This window comes from Mastomys coucha, unplaced genomic scaffold (assembly GCF_008632895.1).
Source record: "Mastomys coucha isolate ucsf_1 unplaced genomic scaffold, UCSF_Mcou_1 pScaffold13, whole genome shotgun sequence".
Classification (NCBI taxonomy): Eukaryota; Metazoa; Chordata; class Mammalia; order Rodentia; family Muridae; genus Mastomys; species Mastomys coucha.
Window position 1 is genome coordinate 67,814,837 of NW_022196895.1, and position 15,592 is coordinate 67,830,428.

The following is a 15,592-nucleotide window of genomic DNA, read 5'->3' on the forward strand; positions in this document are numbered from 1 at the left end:
GGTGTTCATCACTAGATTTAAAAGATACAGGGAGGAAGGGAGGAAGGGAGGGAGGGAGGGAGGGAGGGAGGGAGAGAGGGAGAGACAGAGAGAGAGAGAGAGAGAGAGAGAGAGAGAGAGAGAGAGAGAGAGAGAGAGAGCAAGACAAGTAAGTGGGTGGCAGGTATCTGTTTTGTATTGATGGCCACATATATATTTGGTTGAGGCTGGGTTAGGTTGGGAACACATTGTGCAAAGCTAATAATCTAGTGAGCATGAAGGGAGAAAAGACAGAAAGCATCTCATGTCCTCACAGCATACTGTTGTCTACCAAACTCTGAAATTGCATTTACTCTATGATTCTGAAGGAGTCCTGGTATTCTGGGAAATAATGCCAGTATTTAGCTATCTTCCAGCAGAGAGCCCCATAGCTCCAGCAGAGAGCCCCATAGCTCTATATGATCCACTTTTATCCAGCACCTTCATATAAAAGTTTTATGTAGAGAAAAATCCTACATTAAGAAACTGAGATAAATTCAATGCAAAAAGATGCTTGTTAGATATTTGGAAGGTTTTTCAAAGCAAGTCTTTTAAGTGAGAGAAAACTGCTCTGACTTCTGGCAATAAGATTGATGGAACCTTGGAAAGAATTGTTGCCTGTATCTGTGAGAATCAAAACCTTGTGTGTGTGTGTGTGTGTGTGTGTGTGTGTGTGTGTGTGTGTGTGTGTTCGCATGTGTGTCTGTGTATACTTAGTCTCAGCATATAATAAAGGAAGTATATCATACAGAATCTTGTATGGTTATTTTATTACTATGAAAATTGTGTTATTTTGTTTCTGTTTTGCGCTAAACTCATGACACCATATTCAAGTCAAGTCACTCCCTGTAATAACAAGCAGTGGCTTCAGTGGTCACAGTGACTCAGTTTCAATTCTTTTCTCACCTCTAATAGAAGACATATTTAATGATTATGGGACAAGTGGCCAATTACTTTTATTACTATAGATTACATAGATACAGATATAAATTAATAAGTGGACTATTAAGATAATAATTTTAGGAGACATGAGTGATGATACTCATTACTTTTACTCTGCATTTTCATATATATATACATTATTGACTCTGATAGGAAAAAAATAAGTGTGCAACTGTGTTTATTCTTGGCCTTCAGGCCCTTTTCTGTTCATTATGAGAAGAGAAAAATGAAATGATTTGAATACTTTGCCCACTGACATTGCCCACAGTCTCTTCCAGGTTACTCTTCCATTTGTTTCTAGGTTTGAGTGGCTTGCTACTGTGTGGAAAAAAATTTTAAAACACACATACCTTCATTAAAAGATCTCCATGTAATCTTGTTGAATCGCTAATATTTGTCATAAAAACTTTACAAATATCTCAGTGCCAGATCCTGATTTATAAAAGCATAAAACAATGTTCTTCCTTAACTACTAAATCTTCATCAGAGACATCGAAATGTACAGTTATGTTCCTTAGGCTAATTAGAGATGATTCACAACAAATAGCACCTTAACATAAGGCACGTTGCGAGCCAAGCACTGATTTTCTACTGTTCCTCTGTGAAATTAACATGATCTAACTCTACAAAAGTATGCTGTAAGATATCCATGGAATGGGTGTGTGGCCTCATACCTTGGAGGAGAGATGTAAAGGTACAGGAAAACCCCATGGAAGGAGGGTGTGCTGAGTGCCTTCTAGTTTATCACCGTTCTAGTTTATCTGCTGCTTTGCAGGTCATATTTCTTGACCCTCATTCATTCCTTTCATAAGTGCAGCAGAAAGCACAGCCACAGTCTCTCACACATGGATCCTTGGCTTTTTTATTTGCAAGGCTCACGTGCCAAGTAAGACTTTTCTTAAGCAAACATGACATTTTTCTCATATCAATATATCCTTTGTTACAGGGGCATAAGCCTCTGTGATAGACACAGGGATATCACAAACCCTGTGATAGATGAATACTGTGTTCTGTGGTATTCTTGACGATGTGAATAGGAAAAAAAATAGCGTGGTTATTATTACCTGATTTATTTTAGCTATTGCACCCTTTCCATTAGAGCACCAGCAAAAACCACACTGTTGACAGCATAACAGGAGATGCAAAGCCCAAGTTCTTCAGAGGCAGATTAAATTTGAATAAGTAATTGATGATTAGCATTTTCATATGAATTACAATTCATAACAATGCAAAGAAAGTGAAAGACTGGTGGATATTTCGTTTCCTTTTGTTGACTTCTCTACAGTGACAAACAGGGAGGGAAGTTTTCGGCCTCCATTTTCTACCTAAGGCGATCTTCCCAGCCTCCCAGGAATATGTTTGATTCTAACTTATTAACACGATTAATTGAGAGACATAGAATCCTAGTCTTTACAGTTCAATTATTTAACTTGAGGGCAGTATCTGTGATTATACAAGGTTTATTTGGCAATAATAACAATTTTTAAGCAAACCTGTAGAGTAGCACATAAAAAAAACCAATTTCATTCGTGTTCTTTCTCTTTTATGTTTGAACCACAGACTAGTGAGAGTATTTAGGTAAATTGGGGATAATTAGCACCGTTAAGGATTATAGAGTCAGACAAATTTATTTCCCTGCTCATCAATGGACAGCAAACAGGACTCCTGTGAGTGAGAAATGGAAGCTTTACTCCTTGACTGAACCTTCCTAAAATAGACTTTTCAGAGATTCTAGGGCCCGGGGATACATTTTCCAAACTGCTTCACTGAATGAACTTGACCTTCTAGGCAAGACTCTTATATTTGCTCCCGTAGAGCAAAAGCATATGAGCATTTTTTTCTTGCTGTTTTCTTTATATAACATTTGAGTGACCCGAGGCAATGTGTTTTATTCTCCTTCCAGTCAGACAAGCTTTTCTCCTGTTTCCTTTTAAGCAAGAATGGAAAGGTCAGGTTACCATTTCACAAATGGCTCTTTCTAGCTTCTCTCACCAGAATATGCTCCTCCTAATTATTTCATAACTCATTTAAATGGGAGGCATTCTGGACAGGAACTCATAGAAACAACTCCTCCCGTAGCTAATTATTTAAAAAAAAACACAAGGGAATTTTAATTATAATGCCTGGGTTATTTAAAAGCAAAATGGAGCAGTTTGCATCTTGAAATATCTATTGTAAGAGAGAAGAAAAGGAAAACATCTCCCCGAATGATATAACAATGGAGGTAAATGCAACTTAGTTGCTCTTTTATTGTTTTGGTCTTGAAGAAAGAGGACCAAAAAAAATGCAATCTTGTCTTGAAGCTTGAAATCACTTAAAAATAATGTGTGTTCTAGGAAGATCCATATAGTTTCTTAACAAAGGCAGGTTCTCTATTTTTCAAGAGAGATTTGTAATATGTCTCTGTTGAATATCCACCTTTGATAGTAAAATCATCTAGAGGAAATTGACATCTTTTTCCTCCACAGAATTGATGTTTTTAAGAAACAGATAAAGCATTAATAAGTACGATCAATTATTGTCATTATTGTTTTACCTCAGTTTGTATTTAGACAGTTGAAACTGGATTTTTAAAACGCATGCTTGCGTGGTTAGTAAGGAGAATGTTATCCAGGGTCTTTGATCCCAGCTGTGATGAGAAGCTAAGTGATGGGAGCCTGTTTCATGTCCTCTATTAGAGAATTTTTGTAGCAGTCTTTGTTCATAGAAAATCATACACTGTCTTACATTCTGCTCTGTCTGCCAGCTTTAGCATCCTTAACTATTAAGAAATATGAGTCACAGCATTCCGATAGATGTGTCTTCTGTAGAGCTCTACAAAGCAAATCGGGTTGTTTTAATATGACTATGTAAATGCTCAAATGTTGACAAAAATCAAATCTACCTGAACACAGAGCTGTCTCATCAGTCTCCGGTCACTATCACTTTATGTGGTTGGACTCTACCCAACTCCATCACTAAGCATGTAAGGACAAGAAGATATTTCTCTTCGGGTCTATGTGTGTACCTTGGAACCTACAGGGGATAGGAGGGAACAAACAGCTGTGTAAAGAGCAAGTGTAATTGTGTGTTTGTGTGTGTGTTTGTGTGTGTCTGTGTATGTGTGTGGATTTGGCTATGAATATATCATTAAAAAATAAATTGCAGTGGGTTTGCTATGATTATTCACAGGAAGATTGCTCATATCTTCTTTTCTTTAGTATTGATATGATTGAGTTCCTGGAGGAAGGAAAAAATATATATACATATATATAAAATATATAAATATACATATATACATATATATGTATTTACATATATATGTGCATACACACACACACAAAATTCAGAGTCTAAATCACCACAACAAATCATGAGTCCTGCTTCAGTAAATCTTTTACAGTTGAAAGGACATTAAGAAAACTAAGAAAATGACCCAGAATCTTCAGAAGGGATTATAACAATGCTCTTTTTAGAGGGAGCTCCTGATGTGGACAATACAATTTATATTAACAGCATTGACAGGATTATATACATCAATTGGTCAGAAAGGAAAGTTTTAGGTAGAGGTATTTTGAAAAGCATCATAAGTTGATTGATTTTTTTTGAAATCTAAATTCAAGCTTGCCCACTTGTATCCACAGACAGCAATAGCAATTCTCTGATTTAAGGATATAACATTTATTTACAGTGTTTGGCTGTAGTAAGTGTTTCAGTTGACTACTCAAGAATTTTGAACTATCACTAGGATTATTAAAATTTTTCAGTTCATAACAATGATAGGATAATAGTCACAATACTATCATGATTATAATTATTAGCTATATTAATAATACTATTGCTGTTAATTGATAATCTACTCAGCACTACAACTTTACAATATAGATAACATTTAAAGTGGTCACAGAGCTGATGCCTGGCATACAACCATGGGTACCCAAGTTCCATCCCCAGAACCTACATAGATAATACATTATACCTATAACTCAAAATTATTCTAGACTAATTTGCCAGCTCTAGGCCAGTGATAGACAACAAGAGCATAGCCCCCAAGGAGCAATACCCAAGGCTGGCCTCTGGTGTCCAGGTGAACTACACATATGTGAACCCACAGATAGGCTTACAAATATACACAGTTGCCAGAGCCAAAATTGAGACACTTATACAGTGTCAACATATGAAGGAACAACTGTATCCTTAATTGTATATATTTATTTTGATATGCTGGGTCACCATGCTTTTATTTTGAAGTGGAACAGATATTTCAGCATAGTGCATTTTCTTATATTAAAGTCATTTATGGTGTGAGGCAAAAGTGTTTTGAAAATTCATGTCTGTTTTGAATGACTGACTGGGCCTTTGCAATAGATCTAGAAACAAAATTCTTTCTTTTAAATTTATTTATTTATTTATTTATTTATTTACACTCCATATTTTATTCTCTCCCACAGCCCACCCTCTGACTACTGTACATTGCATACCACCTCCCTACCCCTTTGTCTCCATGCGGATATCCTCACCCCCCACCCCCACCCCACCTGCCTCTAAACTTCCTGGGGCCTCCAGTCTCTTGAGGGTAGGTACATCCTTTCTGAATGAACACAGACCCAGCAGTCCTCTACTGTATGTGTGTTGGGGGCCTCATATCAGCTGCCTGTTTGGTGGTTCAGTATTTGAGTGATCTCAGGGGTCCAGATTAATTGAGACTGCCGGTCCTCCTACAGGGTGGCCCTATAATCCATTATTAGTAAAGCCTTGCCTGCCCTACTATCTCATGTTTATTAAGCAAAGTTTGTTAACTATAATCACTTGAGCAACACACAGCACAAGTTTTCTCCACTTTGCTAAAATACACCTGTGGATGCTCCCATCTACACACTTTGGTAAACTCATTGATTTATGCACTTCTTATTTTTCCTGTGATTATAAAAGTTCATGTTATCTCCTCCATCATAAACCATGTTATTCAGGGAAACTTGAACCTGTGGTCCTAGGAGTGATTCCTCAAATTTGACTTAGATCATATCACTCCTTCTGGAGCAGGGAACTATGGCTTTGAACCAACAAGATAATTGAGATATAAACCAAGTTGTTCTATCAAGGATGCATCTATAAATGGGCAGCTGTGAGGACATCTAATTCTGATCAAGAACAATAAAGAAGAAAAATAGACGCAAAGTAAAGAGGCAGCAAGGGAAAAGAGTGTGATGTGGCAGAACTCCCCAGCTACGGCAAAGGCCCATGACACCGTTGGCAGGATACATGCCTACAACTAAACACAGTGGATGCACTTAGGCAAAAGTTGGGAAATATGGCAGAAAACAAAAGGCAGCTTTGCTGCTTCCCTCAAGCTCAACTTTCTAGCTGGACTGAGGTGGGCAGAGCAAAGAAAGACGGAAGTCTCTTAGCTTAGAACTATTTAAGGATGAAAATTCCCTACCCAAAGCCAATCCCAGTCAAGTTTCAAATGGAGATTGGAGAGTCCATTATTCTTTACTAATTGAACTCAAAACCACATTAAGAAAAAAAAAATACAGTTTTTGTTAGCTTGTTACATTGCAACCTTTGAAAAGATATTGCCTGTCATTGTGCCCCTTATCTTCTTTATGCTCTTCCCCTCTCCAGCAAAGTGTGTACTCAGGATTTAAAGAGCACTCGAGAGGTTCCTGGAAACAGAAGGAATGGTGCACCGCAAGATGACTGCATAAAGCGTTCTGGCTGATCAAAGAGTGATTTCATTTGCCACTTTTCCTTTTTATAAAACCAAACCAAAACAACAACCACCACAAAACAAACACTTTGATGGAGTCAAAGCAGAGGAGGACCGTTGCATTGCATGGCTTTTACACTGTACTTGAGGGTACGTACATAAGAAGTATGTTTTGGTTGGCTTTGGTTCTTATTTTTTGGTTTTGTTTTTTGTTTTTTTGTTTTTTTTCATTTATTCTTACCCAGACAAGGCTGACTCTTACCTTTTAGTAGTAACTGGTTTATTGACTGCTAATACTTTAAAAATAAGATTGGATCAGGACGATGGTCTTTATTGCAAGGAAGACATTTGCCCCTTGTGAATTCTAGTGGTTTGGCAATCGTAACCCTGGCAGACATAACATTGATGTATTCTGTGTTGCTGAACAGCATGGTGAGTGTTTAAAATGCTGTGAAGAGCCTTATTGCATCGAAATGATACAATCTAATATTAGACTGCACCTCAATGACTACATCCCTGAGCCTACACTTCCAGAGAATACTAAAGTCAAAGCCACTTTATTTTAATATCTCACAGGGAAGGAATCATTTCCTCGTGTCACAGCTGAAACAGTGAAAGCATAAAACTGAACCTGGATCGTAGGAAAATAGAAATTGTAACATTCAGGACATTTTCATTAGCAGTATAGGGAAAGTTGACATTTGTAACAGAGCATCAAAATGACAGCTTGCTACATTCCTATCATCAGAGGATCTTTGGCCCTTTAAGAGTTGATGAAAAGGGTCCGTGAGTCCAGAAATGTACATGCTACAGAAAGACAAGGCGCATGATCCTCTCCCGAGATATAAAAATTTTCCTTACTTCTCAGTACTTATCCCACTTGAGCCTCTTAATTAATCACAATTATTATTAAATTCATAACCTTCCTATGAGTTATATACACCAATGAAATTCCAAAAGCTCCTCTCTCACCAGTTCCAGGTAACTGACACCTTGGTATTCATGATCAGGATATCTTTCCACCTGTCTCTTCAGGAGAGTGCTTCTCAACCTGTGGGTCACGACTCCTTCTGGCTGGACTGCTCTTTTCACAGAGGTCTCATATCTAATATATATCCTATATATTAGATATTTACATTACAATTCATTACAGTAGCAAAGTTACAGTTATGAATTTTATGCTTGGGAATCCCCAAAACATGAGGAACTGTATTAAAGGGTTGCAGCATTAGGAAGGTTGAAAATCACTGCCTTAGTATGTCATTACTAAGCCAGTCAGGGTTACCTTTCAGTATGATGGTCCAAGTTTTGCCTGGCCATTGAAAGGTTTCTAAGAGTATGGGACTTAGGAATGGCAAACCCAGGTCATTCTAGGGCAAATCAGAATGGCTGGCTATTATTCCGCTGATAGCCCACCTACCCAGCCGAGCACATCAGCTGAAGGAAAGTATGATATAACTGGATATGGATGAGCCTACTTTAGTTTGCTATAACAAAAGAGCATAAATGGAGTACGATAGGAATTCTTACTAACAGAAATAGAAGCTGTTCTTCCGAGATTAGAGAGTCAGCACTATTTGATTCCCTTATGGCTCCTTCCAGGTATCACCCCATTGATTTGCTATTTCCACAGGTCATGAAGCATGTTTTAGCTATATGCCCCCTTTTGGAGACACTGCCTATTCAAAGGCCACATCACAGTCAAGTCATTATAGACATTAGTAAAAACACTGATGTGATACTCCTCCACACGGATCTAGTACTGCATGGGCAGTCAGAAATGCTTAGAAAACTGAAGAGTTGGAGCAGATACAGCAACACCCTGGGTCTCAGAGACATGCTGCCCTGTTTAGTTAATTTATGCATATTTTTGATATTCATAGAAAAAAAAAGTGTCCATCTTATCCTTTGGCACTGAGCTGGGCATGTCAATAATGGTACTGTATTTTAAAGTACTAACGGGATGTTTTTATTTCTCACTTGAGGTCTACATTATGGACTAGAACACCTATTGAAATAAAATGTACTGCTGTCAGGGCTTACAGCATTGATTTTATGAATGTTTAACACTACCGAGTCTGTAAAGTAGAATTGAATTGGCTATATTTTTTTTTCTAAAATCTTATTTCAAGTGTCCACCCATTCCTGCAAGCGGTGAGTCCATATGAGTCAGCTATGTTGTGAAAGCAAATTACGTGAAGCTGTGCACTCTGCTGAGCTGTACCTGCTGGGTTTCCATCTTAATTGAAAAAGAAAAAAAATAGTAAAAAGACCTTCTGATATGAGTCCTTTAATCTTCTTTTAGTTCACTTACAAATGTGCACTGTTGGTAGAAATACTAATATGTGACAATATGGATGTTTCCCAGAAAGCTAAAAACAGACGCAGCATAAGAACTGGAAGCATGTCACCAGGTCCATTATCACCTGGGGATGAAGTTATTGAGACATGGGTGTGTCTAACCCCATGCCTCCTGTAGTGCCCTTTAGAATCATTCTTCACGGCCATCAGGAAACTTGAGATACATGATCAAGGGAGCAGCAGCAACTCACAGAAAGGAAACATTATATTACTTTAGATAACATGATGAACCTGGAGCATATTCTGCTAAGGAAAATTTAAAAAATGAAAATAGAAAATACTACACTTTTTACTTACATTTGGAATCTGAATTATTGAACTTGGAGACCAGAATTATAACCACAAGAGGCTTGGTGGGTTAGAAGGGTGAGGTATGAATGGGTGCCGGGGATCACAGTTGTACGAAGTATTAACTTGGAGAAGAAACATATATATTCTAGACTGATGACTCAGCAGTGACAGTAGTTAGAATTGTAATGCGTGTTTTGCCATTGTTTGAAGAGGAATTTCAAATGCTCTCATTACACAAAAAGTATGTAAAGTTAGCTTGATGTAATTGCAAATGACTATACTGCAGCTTATAGATGGTAACAGTTTTAATTAAAAATCATAAGTCTTAAAATGTGTGTTGCTTTTACAAGTATTATTTCTCATTCCTACAAAGGATCGAAGAGATTAAAAAGAGTGGGAGAGAAGGAAAGATCTACATACCTGCTACCATAACTTTTGCCGTCCGACTAATAATTGAGCCAGAGTCTCCTAAGGATGCCTCACATTGGTAAAGTCCTTCATCTGGCTTATGGTGTCTGGAATGAAGTATGTTTTGTATCAGCAGAGACCCATTAGGAAGTTGCTGCTTTCTGTCATCCATGCCCAAGGCTAGCAGAAGGCCATCTTTCTTCCACTTGATGACTGGAACTCCTCGGTCAGACTCTGCAGAACAGTTGAGCAGGACATTTCCTCCCCGCATTGTAACAGCATCAGAAGGTTCAGACACAAAATGAAGTGATGTGAAAGGTTTGATTTGGAAACCTGGAAAGAAAAAGTACAAGGGAACTAAATCCATGCAGTCTGAGAAGTTGCAAGTTCAATTTCTCCAATGTTTCATCACAAGTCTTATTTTTCGAAAAGCAGTTATTTTCTTGTTTTGTTTTTTCCCCCTCCAATTATAGATAAATTTAGGAGCAGGAATTCTGTGTTAAACATAAGATAAATACCAATTAATGAAGCAATTACTAGAAAAAAATACTAGAAAGGATAATTCATAAGCTATAGATAAGAATATTATTACATCATTCAGCACTTGAAAACTTTAGATAGCTATAACTTGTATTTGCTACATAAAACCAGGAGATAAGTCAGGTGTTGGTGGCGCACGCCTTTAATCCCAGCACTTGGGAGGCAGAGGCAGGCAGATTTCTGAGTTCAAGGCCAGCCTAGTCTACAGAGTGACTTTCAGGACAGCCAGGGCTACTCAAAGAAACCCTGTCTCGAAAAACAAAACAAAAAACAAACAAAATCTCATCATATGCATTTTAGTATAGAATTTATTAGTACTCTAATTGATAAATCCAAGGCCTTGACAAGTTTTCAGGGGGTCATAGGGTTTGCTCACTTTGCTCAGCCAGTTGTGCACCTAAGTCATTCATATCAAGAAACTTCCGATTTTTATAATCTCTGAATCTAACAGCTCTACAACCTCTCTTGACGTTTCCTTTCCAACATCGGATCTTTGCTAAACTGTAACTGTACTTTCTGGCCACTATTTTATCCCACTTTCTCCTGAACCACTTTGCCTATAAAAAAAAGACATGTGATGATCAATTTCCAGAAGTGTACCTTTATTCATTTAAAGCTACATTTAATTTCGTAAAAAATACCCATAAATCAAGCTATAGCTTTCATTTTTCTCATGAAAACAACCACAAATTCTTTAGCATTTTTTTATATGTCTGGGAGGGGGATACTGTTGGTTATTTTGGGAAAACTTGCCAGCTTTCTGTGATTTAAACGACAGGCATCTTAATTAATGTAATCAGAGTGATCATCATTTATTGACCTAAGTTGCCTCTCGTGGTCAGAATTATTCCTGATTTTCAAGAAGGACGCAGGTACTGCAGCTGTTTTTCCACAGGTCTCCCAGATCACAGCAGTGTTTCTAAAGCTGGATCTCAAGTCTGGGGCATGCCCAGTGAACTGCATCACTTCAGATTAGATATTAACTCCATGCTACCAGGCCACTTACCCAAGGAAAAAACATCTAGAACCTTGCTCAAACTCATATTGATTACAATATCAGAGTAATGCTAAGTGATAAAGAGAGAGAACCCTGATGTCTCCAATCTGACCCTGTCAGGGCCAATGAAAGATCTTCCCATTACAGATCAACTTTTGTGTACCCAGCTCAATTATAGAGAAGCGGTCTATTTCTCTAGTCGAAAGTACCTCAGATTGACAGTCTCAATCTATAGATTCCTGTCCTGTCTATATGCCTTAAATATGTGTGCTCCTAAATGTCCTTGTATATTCTCAGAACTCAGGTCCTTCACATGCAAAAATGGAAGTTCTCATGGCAATAGATGATCTTTTAGTTGAGCTCCTATTTCGGAAAGGACTGGTACAAGAATGAGTGGAGGAAATCTATCAAGGGAACCTACTCAGTCTAGTCTAAGATTCTAAGTCAATTGCCTCCTTCACGTTTATAACAAAGATGCACTTTCAGTAAACACCTGGCTGGAGGCACACTAAGAGGGGAAAGCATGCAAGAGTTCTAATATTGAATGTCAAGATGTTCTGTCAGAATAATGTCCACAATTTCCATTTAAGTTGCCTTCTTAAAACAGAAGAAATAAATTTAGAATGGAAGACTAAGCAACTATATTAAAAAAAAAAACATTTATTGCGTTTTTGTTCTACCCGGGGCCTATATTTTAAACACAACCTCATGCTGAGTACATTATTTATGTCACAGAGCACATAATACATTTAGCACAGCTGTTTATGACAGCATGTTAATGAACATATTGTGCCCATTATCACAAATAAATAACCTCCTTACTATGAAACAGGAGGTTATGACAGTTTTCAGTGCCGTGAGTACACGGTTTAGGGAAGTTAAGTAAAGATTAATTTTTCTGTAATACAATTACCCTTGCTGCTTGTTGGTAATTTGAGCTTTTTTTGTACTCCTTATAACAATTATCCTTTAAATATATGGCTTTGAAATTACGAAAGCTCGAGCTTGCCTTAGTTAATATTTTAGAAAAGACAGGCCCAAAGTGAGAAGAGTTATTTGAAACATGACAAATGACTCTAATGTCAATGTTTCAGCATATGTGATGCTTGGGCTGTGTCTGACCCTCTTGTAAGGCGCCTCACATGTCTAAGAAATAATCCATTAAGTTATCAATTACTAGTAACGTAGATTAGCAACTTCTCATTTTCTCTTAACATGTTTAAAAATGGGTTATGTGGTGGCTTCACCTGGAGAGATGGACAACAGAAGGGGAGAGAAGGTCAACAAAAACACTGAGAATGTTCAGAGAAACCACAAGGAAACACAATATCTTGTAAACTAACTTTAAATAAATTATATATGTGTGTATACATTATGTATCAATATATGTGGATATTAATGGAGTTATGCCACATTAAGAGCCATGAGTTATCTAATGAAATTCCCAGTCCCAGGCATGAAAAACCTTCCAGTTCTTATATTGTTGGTTGGAGGAAAAGATAAGGATCTTCAAAGACAGTATAAGCAATATCTATTTCTCTTATTAGCTGTGATGGTTTATACGAAAAATGTCTCTCATAGGCTCTGGTATTTAACTCCTTGTTCATATATGCCGGTGTTGTCTGGGGAGCTTTAGGACATAGGATCTTGGTAGAGAAAGTGTGTCTCTGGAGGTGGGATCTGAGTGCCTACAGCCTCACCCTATTTCTGGTTTGCCCTCTGCATTGTGTTTGAAGTTTCATGGGACTTCTCAGCTTCCCGTTCCTACTTCCCTGTCTGCCACTTGCCGCTCTGGCTGCCTGCCAGGATGGATGCTTATTCCTCTAGAACTGTAAGTCAAAAGAAACACTTGCAGAAGGAAGTGGCCTAGAGTCATGGTGTTTTATCACAGGAGCAAAACAAGGAAATAATACTGTTAACTTTTTGAGCGTAAAACTATTGCTGAAGACACCACAAGCTTTGAATACAGAATTTGGAGACATTGACCTGGAACTGATCTAAAGGCCTCAGCCCTGAGCACTGGCTCTCGTCGTATCAGAAGACACTGCACAAGCTGAGGAGAGAGAGGATCAGACAGGAGATTTTCCCCATGGAAAGCTTGAGAAGCATGACAGTGACTGGCCTAACAAAGCCCCCAAAATAGACTGTCACTAATATCTTGCTAACCAACAGCTATCTATTTAAACCTAAGGACTGTTCAATGGGAGTGAAATCACACCTTATTCTTTAACATTAGCCCACTAACCACAGTGCTTGGAGAGGTACTAAACCTGAAAGGAGTCCCTAATATCATTTTCCCAAATCAGCATGATTTCTAACTTTATTCTAAATAGATTCCATTATACCCACAGATAAGTGCAGTTTCACCTTTCATCAAAGGCATCCCTATGTGCAGTAGGTGGAAGCCAGTCCAGAGAGACACAACTGCCCAGAATGTGGAATAAAGTGGCTACGGAGTGCACAGCCACAACTGATACATCTGTAACTCAACTCTACCACCAAAGGCTCCAGGAAAAAGCAATCGCTGAACAGTGGGGAGGAAAGATGACAAGAGCCAGGGGCCTAGTATATCTGCTGCTTGATAGTTTCTTCTCAGTATAATCAGGAAAATGTACCCAGCAAATATCAATTCTATGATTACATGAACAGGGCTGTCATAACGGCATTAGCTGACACACCAATGGAGGAAGGGGAAATTTCACATGATCTCATCCCTAGAAGCTGATCTATAAGAAGCCAGTAATTCCTGAGAACTAGATTCTGTGACTTCAGTTATTTCCAACCTTATTTTTAATGAAGGTTCTTAAAAACTTTAACCTCCCTTGTAGCCCATCATCCACCAGAGGAAGTGGAAAAGAAGGGATAGAGTGCGTAGGGAGAAAGTGGACCTGTTTAGAAATGTTCTTTGGCGCAACTCCCATCTGTCTTGTCTGGAAGTAGCAGTTCTATTCACAGGTTTGCAGGCAGTGGCAGCCCAAGCCACTCATACACGTTTCACAGATATACCAGCAGTCCAGTTCATTAGAGTTGGGTTAGCAATAGCAGTAACACGACCTAGCAGACACAGCCAGGCCTCAACCTTAGCACAAATCAACAGGAGGGATCAACAGGAACACCAGAAGTTCTCAGCTAAGCCTTTCTCAGGGATTCAACGATCAGAAAAGACCTGAGACCCACAAGCTTTGCACAGCTAGCTGTACCAGCAAGCCAAACCTCTGGCTCCATCACTGTCCATCCAGTCCTATTTATACCCTCCAAACATGACGTGCGCTTCACAGGCCTTGCGTCAGCACAGCTCTTGCCTCAGCACGGGTCTAGTGTCAGCACCAATCAGCCATCCAATCAGCCCGAGTCCTTGGAAATGGCAATGGCACCAAACAGCAGTACACCACCAGACATTTTGTTTTGGTGTGTTTTCTCTAAGGCGTCCTGACAAATGCAGCTCAACTACGCAATGTAATGCAGACTAACACATGCTTGTTGTTCGCAGCGACTCTTTCATCACATGTACTTTCACGAGCTTGCTTCAGCATAATACCACTTATCCTGGGTCTGCTTCGGAGAAACGTTTCTTCATGAGTCTGCATTAGTCCTTCACACCTGTGTCCACTTTAACAAGCAGTTCCTTCGCGTGTTTACCCCAGCAAAACACAATTCAAACAACTTTCCAGAGAACCCTTACATTTCCACTTCAAGATTTTTCCAGAAACAAGTTACTGTATATAGTTGGTCCAGTTCCAAGTGGACAGCTCTGGACACATGAGCATATGAGTACTGATAGAGTGGAATCAGTAGGCTATATGGCTATATGTAGATGTGCATACATATAACATAAAAATTAAAGAAGATGTCGTGAATTTTGGTGATGGAGTGTCAACAGGAGTAAAAGAGAAGGAGGGGCAGGAGTGATGTAAACACAAGGCTCATAAGTGAAGATAAATAAATAAATGTGGGTCTCTAGCTTCTTCCCTCTCCAAATGTTGACTTGAGTAAATTGTTAGCCAAAACATAAGTGAAAGCAAAAGATGTGTGTGTGTGTGTGTGTGTGTGTGTGTGTGTGTGTACATATCACATAACTGATGAATCTTCCTGTCACCCATATGCTTCACCTTTTTGAAATTTTCTGCCTAGGTATTACATTGAACAGATAATGGTATCTGTGTTTTCTTGCAGAAGAGGACCTATTCTGATTATTTTTTATTTTTTGGGTGTGGGGAGAATCAACACACAGAGGGCAGGGGTGTGGGGAGAATCAGCAGACAGAGGGTAGAGGTGTGGGGAGGATTAGCAGACAGAGGGTAGGGGTGTGGGGAGGATCAGCAGACAGAGGGGAGGGGTGTGGGGAG

General features: G+C 38.7%; 1 protein-coding gene across 2 annotated transcripts in view; it reads right to left on the reverse strand.

Moving 5' to 3' along the window:
* Window positions 1-15,592, reverse strand: part of Dcc (DCC netrin 1 receptor) — a 1,081,061-nt gene that overhangs the window by 676,857 nt on the left and 388,612 nt on the right. For both annotated transcript variants that reach the window (XM_031365997.1, XM_031365996.1), the window contains exon 2: window positions 9,722-10,042. In XM_031365997.1, the coding sequence (XP_031221857.1) occupies window positions 9,722-10,042 (321 nt within the window). The remainder of the gene's footprint in view (window positions 1-9,721; window positions 10,043-15,592) is intronic.